Below are 16,370 nucleotides of genomic sequence, written 5' to 3' on the forward strand. Positions count from 1 at the left end.
GCGCCCACAGATTGAAACGCCTCTGCTTCAACGTTCGTACCCGCCGCATACATATAATTCAACGGCTTCCCGATACGACTTTAAAATCAATCCAGAGCAAGAGGCTGCGAGCTCTCGCTCCAAGGATTGCGACGTCGGTTTTCTGAGCTCGACGTCGCTCTCGACTTCGGATCCTGGTCCTTCTTATGCCTTGGGCACCACGTCTGGGAATGGGCCGCCGGTCAAAATCTTCTCCCTCGCTCTCCAATCCCACAGGAACTTCTGGCCCTGCGAACTCTAACGTTCCAAACACGCCCACGAACCTCGAGATATCTTCTCCCGCCGAGTCTGCTGGCTCGGCGACCTCTGCCGCCCCGCGGGCTACCTCCCCCACCGCATCTACCACCTCTTCTACGCGCCCAAGATTTCTTTCGCGACTGAGCCTCCCTCTCTCGCTCCCTTTGCGCAATCGGAATCGCAATATCACTGACTTTCATATTCGTGCTGAGGAACCACACCGTCGATACAGTGCTGGCGACAATGTCCGTGGTGCTGTCGTCATAGTCGTCGTAAAACCTGTTCGCATTACTCATTTGACTGTTTCGCTACACGGATATGTTCGTGTCCTGAAGGACCCGACTTCGGTTGCAAAAGCGCAAGGAAGTATCGTACTACCGCAGAATGGGGACTCGGCGCGCCCACGATATCACGGCAATGGTCTCGCAAGCCTTTTCCAAGACGAGCAGGTATTAAGCGGCGAGGGGAGGCTGGAACCTGGCAGATACGAGTTTGGTTTCGACCTACTGTTTCCTGACAAAGGGCTTCCAAGCAGTATTGACGTAGGTTTGCTGCTATCCTCAATCATTCCCTTATCACTAATTTACTATGCAGTTCGAGCGAGGGACCGTTTCATATATGGTAACTGCCACGCTGACTCGGCCAACATCGATTGCCCCAACATCATCATGCGAGCGAAAAGTTATGTTAGTAGAGAATGTGGATGTTGGACTGCTGCCCATCCCTCGGCCGCGCACTATCTTCTTAGAGCCGATATCGAAACGAAATCGTAGGAGAAAGTCCATGGTGATGGACAAATCAACTGCAGCTCCTTCTGAGATCAACGAGTTCAATTCGGAGCAAGATTCTTTAGAAACACCAACGGAAGACCTTCGTGAGCAGGTGGCGAATCCGAGAAGCCCAATACAAAGCGATATGCGAAGCGAAATCAGCGGCGAAAGTGGCGTCAGCAACAGCACAAGCTTGAGCAGGCCGGAAGCCGCGCTGTCCCAGGTCGGGACACTCACATCGGCCAAGCAACAAGCAGTTGATAAAAAGACGATTACCGCGACAGTCGAGCTGCTGAAGGGCGGTTGCTTGCCGGGTGATGCTGTCTCCGTGCGGGTCACGGTTCAACATACTAAACGGGTGAAGAGCATGACTGGTGTGATTGTAACACTCCTCAGACAAGGCAAAATCGACAGCAACCCACCGAGTGCTCTGTTTGACGAGAGTTTAAGTCGTGACGATGTGGCTCGCATTGATAAGGAGGATGTGTTTCCGCGATCTCGGACCGGTTTGGGTGGTCTTTCGTTGACATCTTCAAGTTCTACAAGCATATTCCGTAAGGATCTTGACCAGAACATAGCACCCCTAATTATTGACCCTAACACCATGCAAACGTCGGTCACTGTGACCGTTAAGCTACCTGACGACTCCTTTCCGACTATCAAAGGTGTACCTGGAGAGATGATCAGCTTCAAGTATGTGGTTGAGGTAGTTGTTGACCTCGGCGGAAGACTGTCAAATCAAATGCAAACTGGCCCTGCCAGATTCGGATCTTATGGCCATGGAAGTGCAGACAATCATACTTATGGGCCAAGAAGAGGTGCTAATATTGCAGACACTTCTCAGATGCGCCATGAAAAGGGCGTTATCGCGGTGTCGATGGAAACAGTCGTTGGCACAACTGATTCATCTCGCGGGAAGAAAAAGTCGAGAGCTTCGCCCACTTCGCGAAGCGTACAGATTCTTGAAAGCGATGAAGAAGAGGTGATTGGCCAAGAACCAAATTATGCTGACGATCCTCCCCTTGAGCCATACTCGAACAGCACGCCACTCTCCCCTGCAGGTTATCTTCCATCACAGGCCAATGGGAGCCGACTTCCAACGATTCCTTCTCATCCTCCACAGCCATATTCACAAGTGGTCCCAGTGCAACACCCGTCGCTCCGGCCTCGAGACGTTGTTGGGTCAAATTCAAGCGGCCCTGTTCCCTCTCCTGCCGCGCCTTCATACATCCCACCTCCTGAAATACTTAACCAGAACAACCTTTCCGAGAAGGGGAGGATTAGGCAAGCGGAAACACGACTTCTACCAAGTCAGCCACCAGAAGCGGGCCCGTCAACAAGTCACGATGACGAAGATATATACGATGCAGAGGATACGCCCCGAGTCCCTGATCTCGGTGGTGGCTTTGTTCCAAATGCTCCCAGCGCTCCAAGTGCCCCCGATGCGGGACCTTCGGCCCCTTTGGAAGACGATGTTGACTTACCAACAGTGCTTCTCCCAGGGGTTGTTGAAGACAAACAAGAACTCGAACGTCAACGGCTCTTGAATGAAGCCAGTGCACCACCAGACGTTCCCGAGGATATGCAACGAAGAGCAGACGAAGGCCCATCGAGGGAGGTGGAAGCTGATGCGGAAGCAAGCGCACCAACTGCCCCAGTGGTGGATGATTATGATGATTTTCCAGGTTACGGAACTAGTGCGGGACCTTCTGGGACTTCGAGGCACGTCGATGGAGAGCAGCTGCCAGCCTACCAAAGATAAGCTGGTGTACTTGAAGGCGTGTGTATTGCATAGGCGTATGAGTGTCTGGGATATGATGGGTATACTATATAATTCGCTGGCGCATAAGTGGGAACCCTTAGCGTTTGGATATATGATGAAAGTCAAATCATGACAAAGTTGTTGCTACCTGTACCAACAAATAACAATAATTACTATTGAGAATCCGCTTTCATTGTACGATGCTATTGCCAATTGAAAGCATGGAAGTATCTTCAAGGCAGCGTTCATGATACATCGAACAAGTCTGGTCACATATTCATCTTATCATATCAAGAAGCTGGGTGGTACCTAAGCAATGCCACCGTAAGTTTTTTGTTTCTGTCTATTTAATGCTGTAACACAACATGATGGCCCCTCTCCCAGTTATCCAAACTTTCCTTGATATTGACCCAATAGCGCAGACGCACAGCCTCATGTTTCGCAGCCTCGATATCATCATGCTGAAACGCGCGCTCCAGCACCTGTTCGCTCTCCACAATCCGTGCATCATTCGCGGCACGAGGTTCGTCTAGATCCTCTTCGTGCTCGGCATCCTCAATCTCCTCGCGTGCCTCAAGCACAAGCATTAATAGTTCTGGCTCTTCTACCTTGAGGGTCTCGTCGTTGGCGACGTCGACGCCTCGAAGGGAGAGTAGATATTGTGCTCGAAGAAGAGGGTTAGAAAGCGTCTTATAAGCCTCATTTATGCGTGCTGACATGGCCTCGGCACGAGCTTTGTCCTGAGTAGGATGCATATCCGGATGAGCCCGAGCTTGCAGACGGAGAAACTCACGGCGCAGAGCACGAGTATCGATAGGAAAGTGTCCTGCCGGAGGAGGACCATCGGGAAGCGTCTCGGGGAACAGGTCATAGTGTGTCGAGGGTGGTGCGCTGGACGAGGCCGGTTCTTGCTCAGGCTGCGCGGCACTAGATACGGCGCGGGCATGAGCTCTGTTCACAGCTGGGCCCCGAACCGCCACTGCGAGAGCTGCATGATGTCGTGTGGGCGTCGCTGTGACAGATGGTCGATGCGATGGCACAAGAGTCGAAGCTCGGCGAGCTCGGAGTTGACACCGGACACAAAGCCGAGAAACGTCGCGCACAGCGGGAGAAGAAACAGAGAGTCGCATACTTTAGGGCATTGAAGAACGAGCGTATAGAGAAAGAAGTTGTGTAGGAATTCACTGAAGTGAATATCCGAGACAGGAAATTTTACTGATAAAAATCAAGATGGTCATTCCTGGCAAGTATAGCTTTGGAAGGCGCTTTTCGGATGGATGTCGTAATAAATCGTTAGCGCAAAATTGACCTCATCGGTTGTGGCGCGCATGCGGCTAGATTTGTGGCGCTAGGTTGTCATGATGGCCCTCAGGCGGCTCTCGTCACTGAAACCAATGTGTTGGGTGCCCTATCATAAGTCCCTGTACACCCAATACGCCGTTCCCTACCTTCGGCCAAGGTCGCCGGTCATGATCGGGATCCAGTCCGACCCAATGGCGGATAACGTAATTGTACACAGCCTGGTAATGCGCGCCATGATGAGACTGAAGAATGAATATCTCCATGTAATTTGAATCCTTGCTCATGAAAGCGCCCTTGCGATACGAAGCCGACTCATTTATTTCGCTTGGGCATTTAGTCACATTCTCGCTTCAATTACATCGTCATAACTTCTACTCCGTACCTCCCACAAATCACCCCCAAGGAAACCCCCAATTCTGAGAACCCAATTGGAGGCGGGACAGTATCTGCCGAGTCTGTAGATCAGTCAAACTGGCCTCAACGTTTTAATAGACCGTCTCGCGCCACATCTTTCCTCCTGCAACTCAATTGACTCAACTCTGCACATATACAGCATGGCCAAGGTTTTCGACGCGGCTGAAGGTATGAACAGCGCCGATTGGAGCTTAACAATGTTTACAGAAGGCGCAATAACTGACATACTCGCGATAGTGGCCAAACACAACACCCCGGAGAGTTGCTGGGTCATTCTCTATGGCAAAGTCTACGACGTGACTGAGTTTCTTCCATCGCACCCCGGTGGTAAGAAGATCATCCTGAAGCTCGCGGGGAAGGATGCCACCGATGAATATGATCCCGTTCACCCACCGGGAACCCTCGAGGAGAACCTCAAGCCCGAGAATATCCTCGGTGAAGTGAATCCCGAAACACTCACTGACTCCCAATCGACCGGCGAAAACGCCACCACACAGTCCCGAGATAACCAGTCGCCACCAATGGCATCACTCATGAATCTTGATGAGATCGAGGAGGAGGCTACCAAGCGCATTTCGAAAAAGGCTTGGGCATATTACTTCTCAGCCGCCGACGATCTATTTTCAAAAACATACAATAACCATGTCTATAAAAATATACTTCTTAGGCCACGCGTATTTGTTGATTGTACAGCTTGCGATCTTTCAACCACATTGATTGGCAACAGAGTCGGGCTACCAATATTTGTCGCCCCTGCTGCTATGGCCCGCCTGGCTCATCCCGATGGAGAACAAGGCATCGCCAAGGCATGCTCTCGATTCGGGGCCATGCAGATTGTGTCGAACAATGCGTCGATGACTCCTGAGCAAATCATCGAGGGCGCAAAGCCAGGCCAGACCTTTGGTTGGCAACTCTACGTCCAGAACCAGCGGGAGAAAAGCGAGGCGATGCTCAAGCGCATCAACTCTATGCGAGAGTACTACAAATTTATCTGCCTGACCCTTGATGCGCCTGTTCCTGGTAAACGCGAGCTGGATGAGAAGCAAAACTTTGACTACTCTGAACCCAGCCCTGCCAGTGGTGAGAGCAAGCCCGGTGCTGGAGGTGTTGGTCAACAGCTGTTTTTTGGCACAGCGGCTGACTTGACTTGGAAGACAACTCTTCCCTGGCTAGCTGCTCACACAGATCTACCCATCGTTCTCAAGGGTCTGCAGACTCATGAGGATGCTTATCTCGCAGCAAAGTATGCTCCTCAAGTAAAGGCCATCATCTTATCGAACCATGGCGGTCGTGCTGTCGACACAGCCCCTCCCGCTATACACACACTGCTCGAAATCCGCAAATACTGCCCTGAGGTTCTGAGCAAGGTCCAGATATGGGTTGATGGAGGCATCAAGCGAGGAACAGATGTTGTAAAAGCATTGTGTCTGGGAGCCAGCGGAGTCGGTATTGGACGAGGTGCTCTTTTTGGACTTGGCGCTGGTGGCCAAGCCGGCGTCGAGAGAACACTCGAGAGTAAGCTGAGCCTGTGATTTTGAGAATGCCCGAACCCCGGCTAACACATGCAAAATAGTCCTCGAGGCAGAGACAGCAACATGTATGCGATTACTCGGAGTCAAGAATATCTCGGAGCTCGGTCCTAAATTCGTAAGATTTCCCCATCTTTTCCCCAGATTCCATTCCCCATGGTTGGCGATCTCGACTAACTCGCTTGGCAGGTCAATGCTCGACAGGTGGAACGAGATATCTACGATGGAGATTCAGGGCTGGACCGTCAAGGCTTGTGGACAAAGTCTAAGCTGTAAAGTATGAAGCAACCGCAGACGATATCTTCATATGCCAGATGCAGCCTCGGCTTGGATACTAGATTTCCTTCAGTCTCCACTGCAATTACCAGGGAGCCCTGCTTCCCTAATCGAAGCGGCAACAGCGGGAGCTCTCGGGGAAAACGGCTCTGGTAATGTGGTGGGCTGGCCAACACCGTTGCCTCTGGGTGACATCGCGGACTAGCGAAAAGTGAGGCATCAGAATCTCTCGAATGGAATCTCTCAAAACTTTTCCACTGTACTAATACATTTCGGAAGCATCATTCTAAATGACGGGTTTCAGTAAGAAACTGGGATGTTTCCACTGCCAGTAGATATTTTACAATAGTGGTTCAAGATAAAAATGCTCAAGTTTTGATTTCACTATCTATACTGATGAACCTTGCAGGGGGGTGGTGCTCCGCTTCGGAGGTAAAAGCAATAAGATCTGAAAGCTAAAATTGAGTAATGGAGGGGAAATGAGGAGAATGATACGATACTGTACAAAGGGCTGGCCGTGTTTGTTAGCTGTGCCGAGGAGGCATCATGCGGCGCAGTTGGAATTGGTTTCAAGGGTTCCTGGCGATGCGTCAACGGATGAGTATCAAACCAGAGTTTGTTAGGTGTTTCGGGAAGAACATAGCATGGGGGAAAACGCAATTCTCTGCAGAAACAAGTACCGATCAGTTCTGTGCTGATCAATTCATCTTGCGCTGCAGTCACGGCGGAAATAATAAATACATAGATTCCCCAAAAGGCAAACCAGAGGTAATTCGTGGCGACAATGCAGGGACAAGGGCCATCAAATCAAATCACACCCTTGACTTAGAAAACTTGGAAACCAACCATACCATGAGAGGATGCCTGGCCGAGATGGTGTGTCACAGCCGGCCCTTCCAGAGGGCACATGGATAACTGAGCTGAACCCCTCTGCGCCGCTTGCTTCTCTTGGAGCCACTCCGAAGCTCAGGTGCCGCTTTCTAACGTGGCATGTGTCATTCATGCCAATCAGAATAAATTGGTTGGTTGTCATGACAAGCCACTGAACAACTTTAAATATTTGGTGCAATGAAGGACGAGGGGTGTTACGACCCATCAACGATATGACAGAGAATCCCAACTGTCAATGATGAAGAATTTCCGTTGGACCAACATTCCAACTTCTGTTCGACCAGTTGGGCTTAGTCTGCTTGCTGCTTGATGTTGATCGTCGAATTGCGAAGGGAGAGCACAGTCTTCTTGTCTCGTGATTCGTCGGTTTTAATTAGCAACCCTCAATTCTATGCCTGTCGCGTGCAAAGTCCTCTTCTCTTCGTTCGGCACATTCTTTTCGTAGGTTTTCTTTTTTGACTTTATGAGCTCATCTTTCCAGTGGGCAGCAGAGCAAGAAAAAGACGACTGTGATTGAAGACTCCTCAACGTCAACGACCTCTGCCATGTAAATCCTTAATCAATTAGGGACGGCTCTGCAAGACTTGTTAATCAAAAGTATTGTATGTAGACCTTGCCACCAGACGGTTCAAAAAAGCAGTGTTTAAAGCGGCGGCAGGGTTTAAGGAGGCTTCGATTTTTATCCAATGTGTTGTGTCATGTGCCATGTCATATCGGCCCAGTTTATGCCCATGCTTTGCCCTCAATCTGAGGGGTCCTTTCACAAACAAGCTTTGTTAAACTATGGAAAGAGAGCAAGGTTGTTGTCTGGATCCGCGATCCTGCGTGTATGTATGCAGCAAGAGACGGAGGGCGTGCCGGGCATCGTCCGGGCTAACCAGCGCGGTTTGGCGACGTCGGACAATAGACATAGAGGCCCCATATACATGTGGTGCTTCCAGGAGATTCACAAGCTGCCGAGGAACAAAGGATATAATGGACTAGGAGCCTACGAAGAAGGAGGGCTTGACCAGGGTCCTTTCATCGAAGGAAGCATTTCCTCTCCACCCCCAACCCATGCGGGGCAAACCTGGGGAATAGCGCCGTGTCGCTCATCGGACACTTGCCTTATTGGGCAGGCAATGCCCGGGTACAGATGCAAAGGGACTCGGATCATGGCGATCTAGTCCCGCCAAGGTTGAAGGCTGCATAGAATTATTTGTGGGTGTCGTTACTTCCGTTCTTGTTTCGCCGCAAGGTTTGCAGATTGCCAGTTCGACCGAGTAGGTACCTACTCCGTAAACCCTGGTGGAAATACTTAAATTCAGCCATTGTTCCCTCTTGATTGCTCTTTTGGTGTATGTTGAAGATTGGCTTGTTCTTCTTCACTTCCACGACGTCGGACCTGTCTTGTTACAAAACCCCTTTCACACCCCTAATTATCATTCCTTTTTCTATTATCAGGTCAACATGTCGGAAAAGAACGAGGTCACCCAGACCGAGAATGGGACTGTCCCCAGGTCCAAGAAGCGAACTTGCGCCAGACACTGCAAACGCTTCTGGTGGGTTTATCTCATCATTCTCTGTGTCATTGTTGTCATCGTGGTTCCCGTGATGTAAGTTGCAAGCCGCTGTTCCTTCAAGTGTCAATTGCAGAACTAACTTTACCCCTCAGAATTCTTGTCGCTGTCCCGAAGATTGCACAAAGTAAGATCAACGAAGCCAAGTTGGAAATCCAATCCGTTCGAATCCTTGACACCGAGAGTGACGCCTATCTCATGGAAATCGATTCTTCTATCACAACCGATGGCAAGATCCATGCCAAGGTTGACCCCTTCGAGGCTGATATGTATCTCGAGGATTGGCCAGCACACGTAGCGTTTGCTACCGTGAAGATGCCAGAGACCAACAGCAACAAACACCAGGTCGTCAACGTCAGCCAGCAGGTCACAATCACCGACATGGAGGAGTTCACCCGTTTCAACGTCTGGTTCCACAACAATGAGACAGTCCGTGTCACCGTGTACGGAAAGACGAAAGTGAAGCCAAGCGGTCTAACGCGCAAGTACGGCGTCACCTTCAAGAAGACATTGGAACTCAAGGGTCTTAACCATTTCGCTGGCACTGAAGTCAACAACGGCCACATCGGCTTTGGTAGTGGTAAAGATGGTCCCAACTTCAACGGCACTACCACGATTCCAAACGCTTCCGTATTCACACTAGACAATGTAAGTTATCACTCACAATCCATGCATTTTCCGGACTAATCATGAATTCAGGGCAACGTTACCTTCACAAATTTTGTTGGAGATGTCGAAGTCGGCACCCTGACGATTCCAAACTTGGTGCTCAAGCCTGGTGACAACGTCGTCAACATCACTGCCAGCATGAACCAGAGTATTATACTCAACGCCGTCCAGCAAGAGCCCTACTGCAAAACAGGCAAACTCCCCTTCAAGCTACTGGGCAAGTCGGTCGTCAACCATGGTGAAAACCTTACCTATTTCGCCGCAGCATTGGCGAGTTCAAATCAAACAGTCGAAATCGACATTGGTGCCATTTTGAAGAAGGACCTCGACTATGAGGTCAAGTGCGAGAGCAAGAGTGATTAATTGTAGTATTCATTGGTATTTGGGCTGTATGCCATGTGTGCATGGAAGCAACGAAGGGTCATGAATTATGCAACTCTGGTGGCGGTGGATGATGTAGGACGTCGGCTCGATTAATGTAAAGCTACCAGGAGGTGGTGGTTTGGCCAAAGGCGCGGGCGGTTATAATGATACCTTTGATTAGAGTCATCCAGTATCCAGCAGGTCTCTGAATGAAAACTTCCGACTCTCCATCTTGTGAGTGTGATCCTGGTCATGTTCCTCGGTAGAGAGCTATCTCTGCGATCATATGCTGCAACCTAGCGCCTTCATCCTTAGTTCCAACTACTTTTCCGTTTTTCGCCTCTTAAAGGCCCACTTCTCGCTGTTGCATCCTGGCCTGCCAACGTTGACGATGGGACGAATTCAACGGTCGTCCTGGTACCAGTGGTCTTCTCTGCTTCTCTCTCCTTCAGCAATTTGTCGTGGCTCTTCCGTAGCTTCTCCTTGAACGCCCATTCTGGAAACGCTGCAGGATTCCACAAATCTGTAGCTAATGTAGTTGAATACTGACTGTGCTCATCAACTTCGACAAATCTCATCAGTTTATCCATCAAACTGGGATTTTTGAGTGCAATTGATTGCTCCAGTTTTGCATTGAAGTGTGTTCCCTTCTTCTTGAGCTCAAGGAATTTCTCAAATTTCTCGTTTGTGCCGGGCGGTGGTGATCCTGGGGGCGATGGTGGAATATTTAGGTTAGGTGCTGATGGTAACGTCAGGTCACGAAGAAGAGCACGATTGCTAGAGTATGGTGAAGCAGGTCTAGATGCTGGATCTTGATCATTCACAACAGCTCCTTCCATGGGTGGTAGGAAAGGTCCCAAGGGCGCAGCATTTTGTTGAATTGGTGCGATGGGAACATCTTCCAGACTCTTATACTCAGAAGCTACATAGTTGCAAGGTCAGAGATGTCTTGAACCAGAAGCAGGCATATGGAGAGTACGAATGAGGAGGTCCTTCCTTACCCGATGTATTGGTTTTCTCCGTTACTTCTCGATCTTGCTGTTTGTTATCTGTAGTGTTCACTCTTTGCTGGTAATAATTAGACAAAGCCGTTGCTATGTGGTGGAGAATAGTCATGGGATATTTCTTACCTTATTCTGAGATAGAGAAGATTCCACCTCTTGTATTTCTTCTTCGTCATCGCTACTTGCATATTCAACGAGGCCGGCCATACTGTCACCTTGAACTTTGAGATGTTGGAGATGAGACTGACAATCAATCAACATGAAACCGAGGTAGGTTGATCGAGAATCCGTTTGGGACTAGCGTGGCTCATCTGTGTGGGTCTTTTGGTGGGAAAAGCCCGGATAATGAACCCCAGACTTTCAACCCATCAGCCTTCCAAGAAGCTAAAGTTTCATTCTCACATCAACACAACGGCCTTCCCTATATTCATCCAGAGACAAACTGCGACACCTAATTTCGGACAACGCGCTTGAGAGAAGCTTACGGGCGTGTGTAAAGTTGCGCCGCGAATATACGATCACGCGCTTGTGGCGCATTGCCTAGGCTTCGGTCTTCCGTTTCAAAGTACTACTCACCAACGAAGTGTCCTGCTGAGCCTGCGAGACCACCAATAATGGCTCGGCCGAGAGACTCGCGCTCACCAAGTCCTGCAGGCAGCACCCACAGTTCTCGCCGTCGCCGCAATGATGATCGTCGAGCTAGGGATCGGCGTAACGATGGACGGGACCATCGGCGACGTAGCAGATCACGCAGTCCAGATGTGAGAAGGCAACCATCTAACTATGACCGGTTTTATTCTGACGATTTTATCCATGAACAGCCCAGAAACCGCGACCGCGAAAGAGATCGAGACCATGGGCGAGATCGAGATTATTATCGACGGAGAGACCGCTCTATAGACCGGCGCGACGACAATTATTACCGGGGTGGACGACGAGACCATCGCGAAAGAGATCGGAGGAGATCCCGAGAACGCTACGATGGTCGCAATCGATCACCAGATAGGCGACATAACCATAGCAGAGAAGGTGATCGGGATGTGAGAAGGCGAGACGACTCCCGCAACCGCACCCCTGGGCGCCGTGAGGGTACGGCTGACTCCCTTACTCGCAGCATTCGTGAAGACGGCAGAACACAGAAGATCTCACTTGGCGGCAGTGGGAAACCCGATACTGAGGAGGTTCGATCGCAGTCTCTCTTTCATGAAAGTATTGCTAATGGATATCGATTGCAGGCTCCCAAGGCAGATTCTGGACAGCCGGAGGTCGACAAGAAGGCTGAAAGATTAGCCAAACTTGAAGCATGGAAGAAGAAGAAAGAGAATGCCAGCCAGAAACAAAAAGAAGTAAATCCGAGCCAGACAAGGAACCTCTTGGCTGAAATGGACAAGAAAGCGAGTGGGACGTCCTCAAAAACAGTCTCTCCATCAGTTTCTGCAACTGCTTCGCCGGCTGCAACACCGACTGTTGCCTCACCTGTCGTCCCATACTCTGGCAAGTTTGACCCTAAGGCCATCGCAAAGAAGTCGGCAGCTTCCCGGGCACACGAAGGCGTAAAACCAGCCTTGGGGTCTCTGGGGGGGCAGCCCGAAAAGCTCCCGGTCCCTGCTAAGCCCTCAGTGCCTCTAAAACCGTCTATCAGCGGTAGGTTCTCATCCTTGGTTCTCCGCTCAAGCTCAGTTGACCAACCTATCTTAGCATCAGCTCTCCCTGCGAATCGAACAAAAGCTAGTGGGTTTGGATTCGTGAAGAATAACGCAGAAACTGACAAGCTCCCCGCCAAACGGAAGCTTGATTTGGATGAAGAAGACACTACTAAACGAAAACTTACTAAACTTCCTGCCCTGCCCATCGAAGCTGATGACACTCCATATGCCGATCAAGATGATGATGAATCTGATGGGGACAACTTCGCGGAGACTGAAGAGGAGGCCGCCGCCGCCGCCCGTGCAGCTCACGAGAGACGGTTGCAGGCAGAGAATCAAATGGATACGGGTGAGGAAGAGTCAAAGACGACCGAAACCCAGATCAATGGAGATACCATGTCAAACAACACCGCTGAACCCGACACCACCACACATATGGAAGTTGACGAGGAGGAGGATGACGTTGATCCACTGGATGCATTCATGGCTGATCTCAGGCAGACAGACGTGAAACAGCCGGCTAGGACATCCAAAGCGCAAAAGATCCAGGAGCCGGAGGCTTACTTCAGCGATGATGAATATGATTTCAATAAGAAGGACACGGGTGACGCAAACGCCTTACTAGCTATGGCTGCGAAGCGAAAGAAGAAAGACATTCCAGCGATTGATTACAGCAAGATCGAAATTGAACCTATTCGCAAAAACTTCTGGGTCGAGCCTGCTGAACTCAGCCAACTCACAGAGGCCGAGGTAGCTGATCTTCGCCTGGAACTTGACGGCATCAAGGTCAACGGAAAGGATGTTCCCAAGCCTGTTCAGAAATGGGCGCAATGTGGTCTGACGCGACAAACACTCGACGTCATTGATAACTTGGGCTTTGAGAAACCTACCCCCATCCAGATGCAGGCTCTTCCTGCTCTCATGTCAGGCCGCGATGTCATCGGCGTGGCGAAGACTGGTTCGGGAAAGACAATGGCTTTCTTGCTTCCCATGTTCCGGCACATTAAGGACCAGCCTCCACTGAAAGATACAGATGGTCCTATCGGATTGATCATGACTCCAACACGAGAACTTGCCGTCCAGATTCATCGAGACTGTAAACCTTTTCTCAAGATGATGGGTCTTCGATCTGTCTGTGCTTACGGTGGAGCGCCCATCCGAGATCAGATTGCTGAACTCAAACGTGGCGCGGAGATCATTGTGTGTACACCTGGTCGAATGATCGATCTTCTAGCTGCGAACCAAGGGCGGGTCACTAATCTCAAGCGAGTCACGTATGTTGTTCTTGATGAAGCCGATCGAATGTTCGATATGGGCTTCGAGCCTCAGGTCATGAAGATCTTCGCAAATATGCGACCTGACAGGCAGACTATCCTCTTCTCGGCTACGATGCCTCGCATCATCGACTCGCTGACCAAGAAGGTACTCAATAATCCTATCGAAGTTACAGTGGGCGGTCGTAGTGTTGTGGCAAAGGAGATTGATCAGATCGTTGAAGTTCGAGATGAGCCATCCAAGTTCCTGCGTGTTCTCGAACTGCTTGGAGAGCTCTATGACCGTGATGAAGATGCCCGCACCCTCATTTTCGTGGAACGTCAAGAAAAGGCCGATGATTTATTGAAAGAGCTTATGATCAAGGGTTACCCCTGCATGTCCATTCATGGAGGTAAAGATCAGATTGATCGTGATTCTACCATCTCAGACTTCAAGAAGGGTGTAGTGCCTATCTTGATCGCTACTTCGGTGGCAGCTCGTGGTCTTGATGTCAAACAACTCAAGCTCGTTATTAACTACGACGCACCGAACCACTTGGAGGATTATGTTCATCGTGCTGGCCGAACTGGTCGTGCTGGCAATACCGGTGTCGCTGTCACATTCGTCACACCAGAGCAGGAGAACTGCTCTGTTGGCATTGCCAAGGCTCTTGAACAGAGTGGGCAGCCAGTGCCAGAAAGGCTGGACGAGATGAGGAAAGCTCACCGTGAAAAGGTCAAATCTGGCAAGGCCAAAGATACTTCTGGCTTTGGCGGCAAGGGTCTCGATCGTCTTGATCAGGAACGAGAGGCTGCCCGTCTCCGCGAGCGCAAGACCCACAAGGCCGAGGGCGAGGAGGAGGAGGTCAAAGAAGATAAGAAGGAAGAGGAGGACGACAAGGCAGAGAAGGCTCTCAGTGCAATCCGCGCAGCAGCATCAGGCGTTCAAGCCCGCGAGTCAGCAAAGGCTGATGGCGCAGAAGTCAAGCCTACTCAACAGGCAACCATTACTGGTGGAGTGAAAGACAAGTCCAAAGACCCGCTTGACAAGGTCAGTTCAGCCGTGTCCGCCATCAACAGCCGCCTCGGAAAGGCTGGCCAACTTCGCGCTGGTCAGCCCATCGACAACAAGGGCCCAGACGCCGGTGCGTTCCATGCCACATTGGAAATCAACGATTTCCCTCAAAAGGCCAGATGGGCTGTCACCAACCGAACCAATGTCGCCAAGATCCTGGAAGCTACAGGCACATCGATCACAACAAAGGGCAACTTTTACCCACCAGGCAAAGAGGTTCCCGCAGGAGCCGAACCAAAACTGTATATTCTCATCGAAGGCGATACGGAGGTTGTTGTTGGATCCGCTCTCAGCGAACTCACACGCCTATTAAGAGAAGGAACAATAGCTGCTGCAGATGCTGACAGTCGAGCACCAGCCAGTGGACGATATACAATTACCTAGCCATATGAGGTCTTTCGCTGGAAGAATGTCAGCCCGCTGCCTTCACTACACTTGCATGGGCTGGCTCGCTGGTGGACGGCGTTGCAGAGGCTACGTGGAGGTTTGAAGGAGAAGAAAAGGTATACAAATAGGAGTTAATCATGGTGTCGCATGCCTACTTCGGTGGAAAGCCCTAGGGGAATATTGGTTAACGCTGAGTCCACCGAGTTTTTGAACTGTAACGTTTTCGAAATAAAACATCTATAATATGGAGAATACTCTGAAATAATATTCCAACTGAACATGGACGAAAATCTTGGAACTGCTAGACGCTATTGAATGATCACAATGTGTAGAGGCTGCCTTCCAATCCGCATTGTCGTGAACCAGCTACTCTGCGCCATCTTCTGGCCTGTATGCTCTTGAGAAGTCAACACTGAATCGTCATGCCCAATTTCGTGCTTCAGCTGCTTGATCGGCCTCACGCGCTCGCAGTTGCTCTTGACTAGCGTCATTGAGGGTTTCTGAACGTGTCTGTTTCTTCTGTGCTGCTAGTTGGGTCTGCAACTTTCCACCTGGCTTTGAGGATGCTTTTGCGCGCGCCTGCAATGCCCTGTCAGTCAAGATAACAAGAATAACATCATGACAGTCACGCGGCAGGGGGCGATCTCACCTCTGCAGCTTCCGCGGCTTTCCTCCGGGCGTCATCCGTATCTCCTGAAGCTTCCGCAGCTGAGCCGCTTCCCAAAGTCCTTGGCGGGCCTCCGACCTTTGTCGGAACCGGCGCTGTGCCAGCGGCTGGAGCGGGAGCGGAACCCAAGACTCTGCCGGGTTGCGAAAAAGCCTCTGGCTCTGTCTTTCCGCAGATGTTGCCCATGGCTGCTAATGGTATGGTGCGGTGGATTTAATGTTTTCTGTTTTCTGTTGGGCTATAACACAGTGGACAATGCAAAGAAAAGACTAGCCGTGTGCTGAGATTGCCAGATTGAAGTTTGATGAATTGAATGAGAGCGTTGTGTCTCATCGAGAGACGTGAGGCTGGAGTTTCTTTATGCCAAGATCCGAGGTCAGGAGGGGTTTCCATATAGGGAAACAGGGGAGGAAGCGTTAAGCTTTGGTTGCAATACCCCCAACCGAGTGTCGGTAAATTTCAGTGTATAAAGATATCTGGTGGTGCTCACTCAGTCGTGGTGAAGTCAGTTACTCCTTGTCGTCAAC

At 50.4% G+C, this 16,370-nt stretch overlaps 7 protein-coding genes; 4 read left to right on the forward strand and 3 right to left on the reverse strand.

Annotated features, from left to right (window-relative positions):
• Positions 1–185: 185 nt before the first annotated feature.
• Positions 186–2,808, forward strand: FFUJ_01210 (related to environmental pH response protein palF; the record flags this gene model as incomplete). XM_023581272.1 has 2 exons in its annotated part: positions 186–818; positions 871–2,808. 2 exons carry the CDS (start codon positions 186–188, stop codon positions 2,806–2,808), a joined length of 2,571 nt encoding a protein of 856 aa, XP_023424336.1.
• A 347-nt stretch (positions 2,809–3,155) lies between these two features.
• On the reverse strand, positions 3,156–3,938 carry FFUJ_01209 (related molecular chaperone; the record flags this gene model as incomplete). The annotated part of the gene is made up of 1 exon (XM_023581283.1): positions 3,156–3,938. One exon carries the CDS (start codon positions 3,936–3,938, stop codon positions 3,156–3,158), a length of 783 nt encoding a protein of 260 aa, XP_023424337.1.
• A 726-nt stretch (positions 3,939–4,664) lies between these two features.
• On the forward strand, positions 4,665–6,329 carry FFUJ_01208 (related to L-lactate dehydrogenase; the record flags this gene model as incomplete). XM_023581294.1 has 4 exons in its annotated part: positions 4,665–4,692; positions 4,762–6,039; positions 6,098–6,171; positions 6,243–6,329. The coding sequence occupies 4 exons, from the start codon at positions 4,665–4,667 to the stop codon at positions 6,327–6,329; spliced, it is 1,467 nt and encodes a 488-aa protein (XP_023424338.1).
• A 2,340-nt stretch (positions 6,330–8,669) lies between these two features.
• FFUJ_01207 (uncharacterized protein) lies at positions 8,670–9,811 on the forward strand (the record flags this gene model as incomplete). XM_023581305.1 has 3 exons in its annotated part: positions 8,670–8,815; positions 8,875–9,427; positions 9,479–9,811. 3 exons carry the CDS (start codon positions 8,670–8,672, stop codon positions 9,809–9,811), a joined length of 1,032 nt encoding a protein of 343 aa, XP_023424339.1.
• A 311-nt stretch (positions 9,812–10,122) lies between these two features.
• On the reverse strand, positions 10,123–11,022 carry FFUJ_01206 (uncharacterized protein; the record flags this gene model as incomplete). XM_023581316.1 has 3 exons in its annotated part: positions 10,123–10,733; positions 10,813–10,879; positions 10,942–11,022. 3 exons carry the CDS (start codon positions 11,020–11,022, stop codon positions 10,123–10,125), a joined length of 759 nt encoding a protein of 252 aa, XP_023424340.1.
• Positions 11,023–11,429: 407 nt separating this feature from the next.
• On the forward strand, positions 11,430–15,173 carry FFUJ_01205 (related to RNA helicase; the record flags this gene model as incomplete). The annotated part of the gene is made up of 1 exon (XM_023581327.1): positions 11,430–15,173. The coding sequence occupies one exon, from the start codon at positions 11,430–11,432 to the stop codon at positions 15,171–15,173; it is 3,744 nt and encodes a 1,247-aa protein (XP_023425452.1).
• Positions 15,174–15,596: 423 nt separating this feature from the next.
• FFUJ_01204 (uncharacterized protein) lies at positions 15,597–16,029 on the reverse strand (the record flags this gene model as incomplete). XM_023581339.1 has 2 exons in its annotated part: positions 15,597–15,755; positions 15,826–16,029. The coding sequence occupies 2 exons, from the start codon at positions 16,027–16,029 to the stop codon at positions 15,597–15,599; spliced, it is 363 nt and encodes a 120-aa protein (XP_023424341.1).
• Between the last annotated feature and the right edge of the window lie 341 nt (positions 16,030–16,370).

This window comes from Fusarium fujikuroi, chromosome FFUJ_chr01 (genome assembly GCF_900079805.1).
Source record: "Fusarium fujikuroi IMI 58289 draft genome, chromosome FFUJ_chr01".
Classification (NCBI taxonomy): Eukaryota; Fungi; Ascomycota; class Sordariomycetes; order Hypocreales; family Nectriaceae; genus Fusarium; species Fusarium fujikuroi.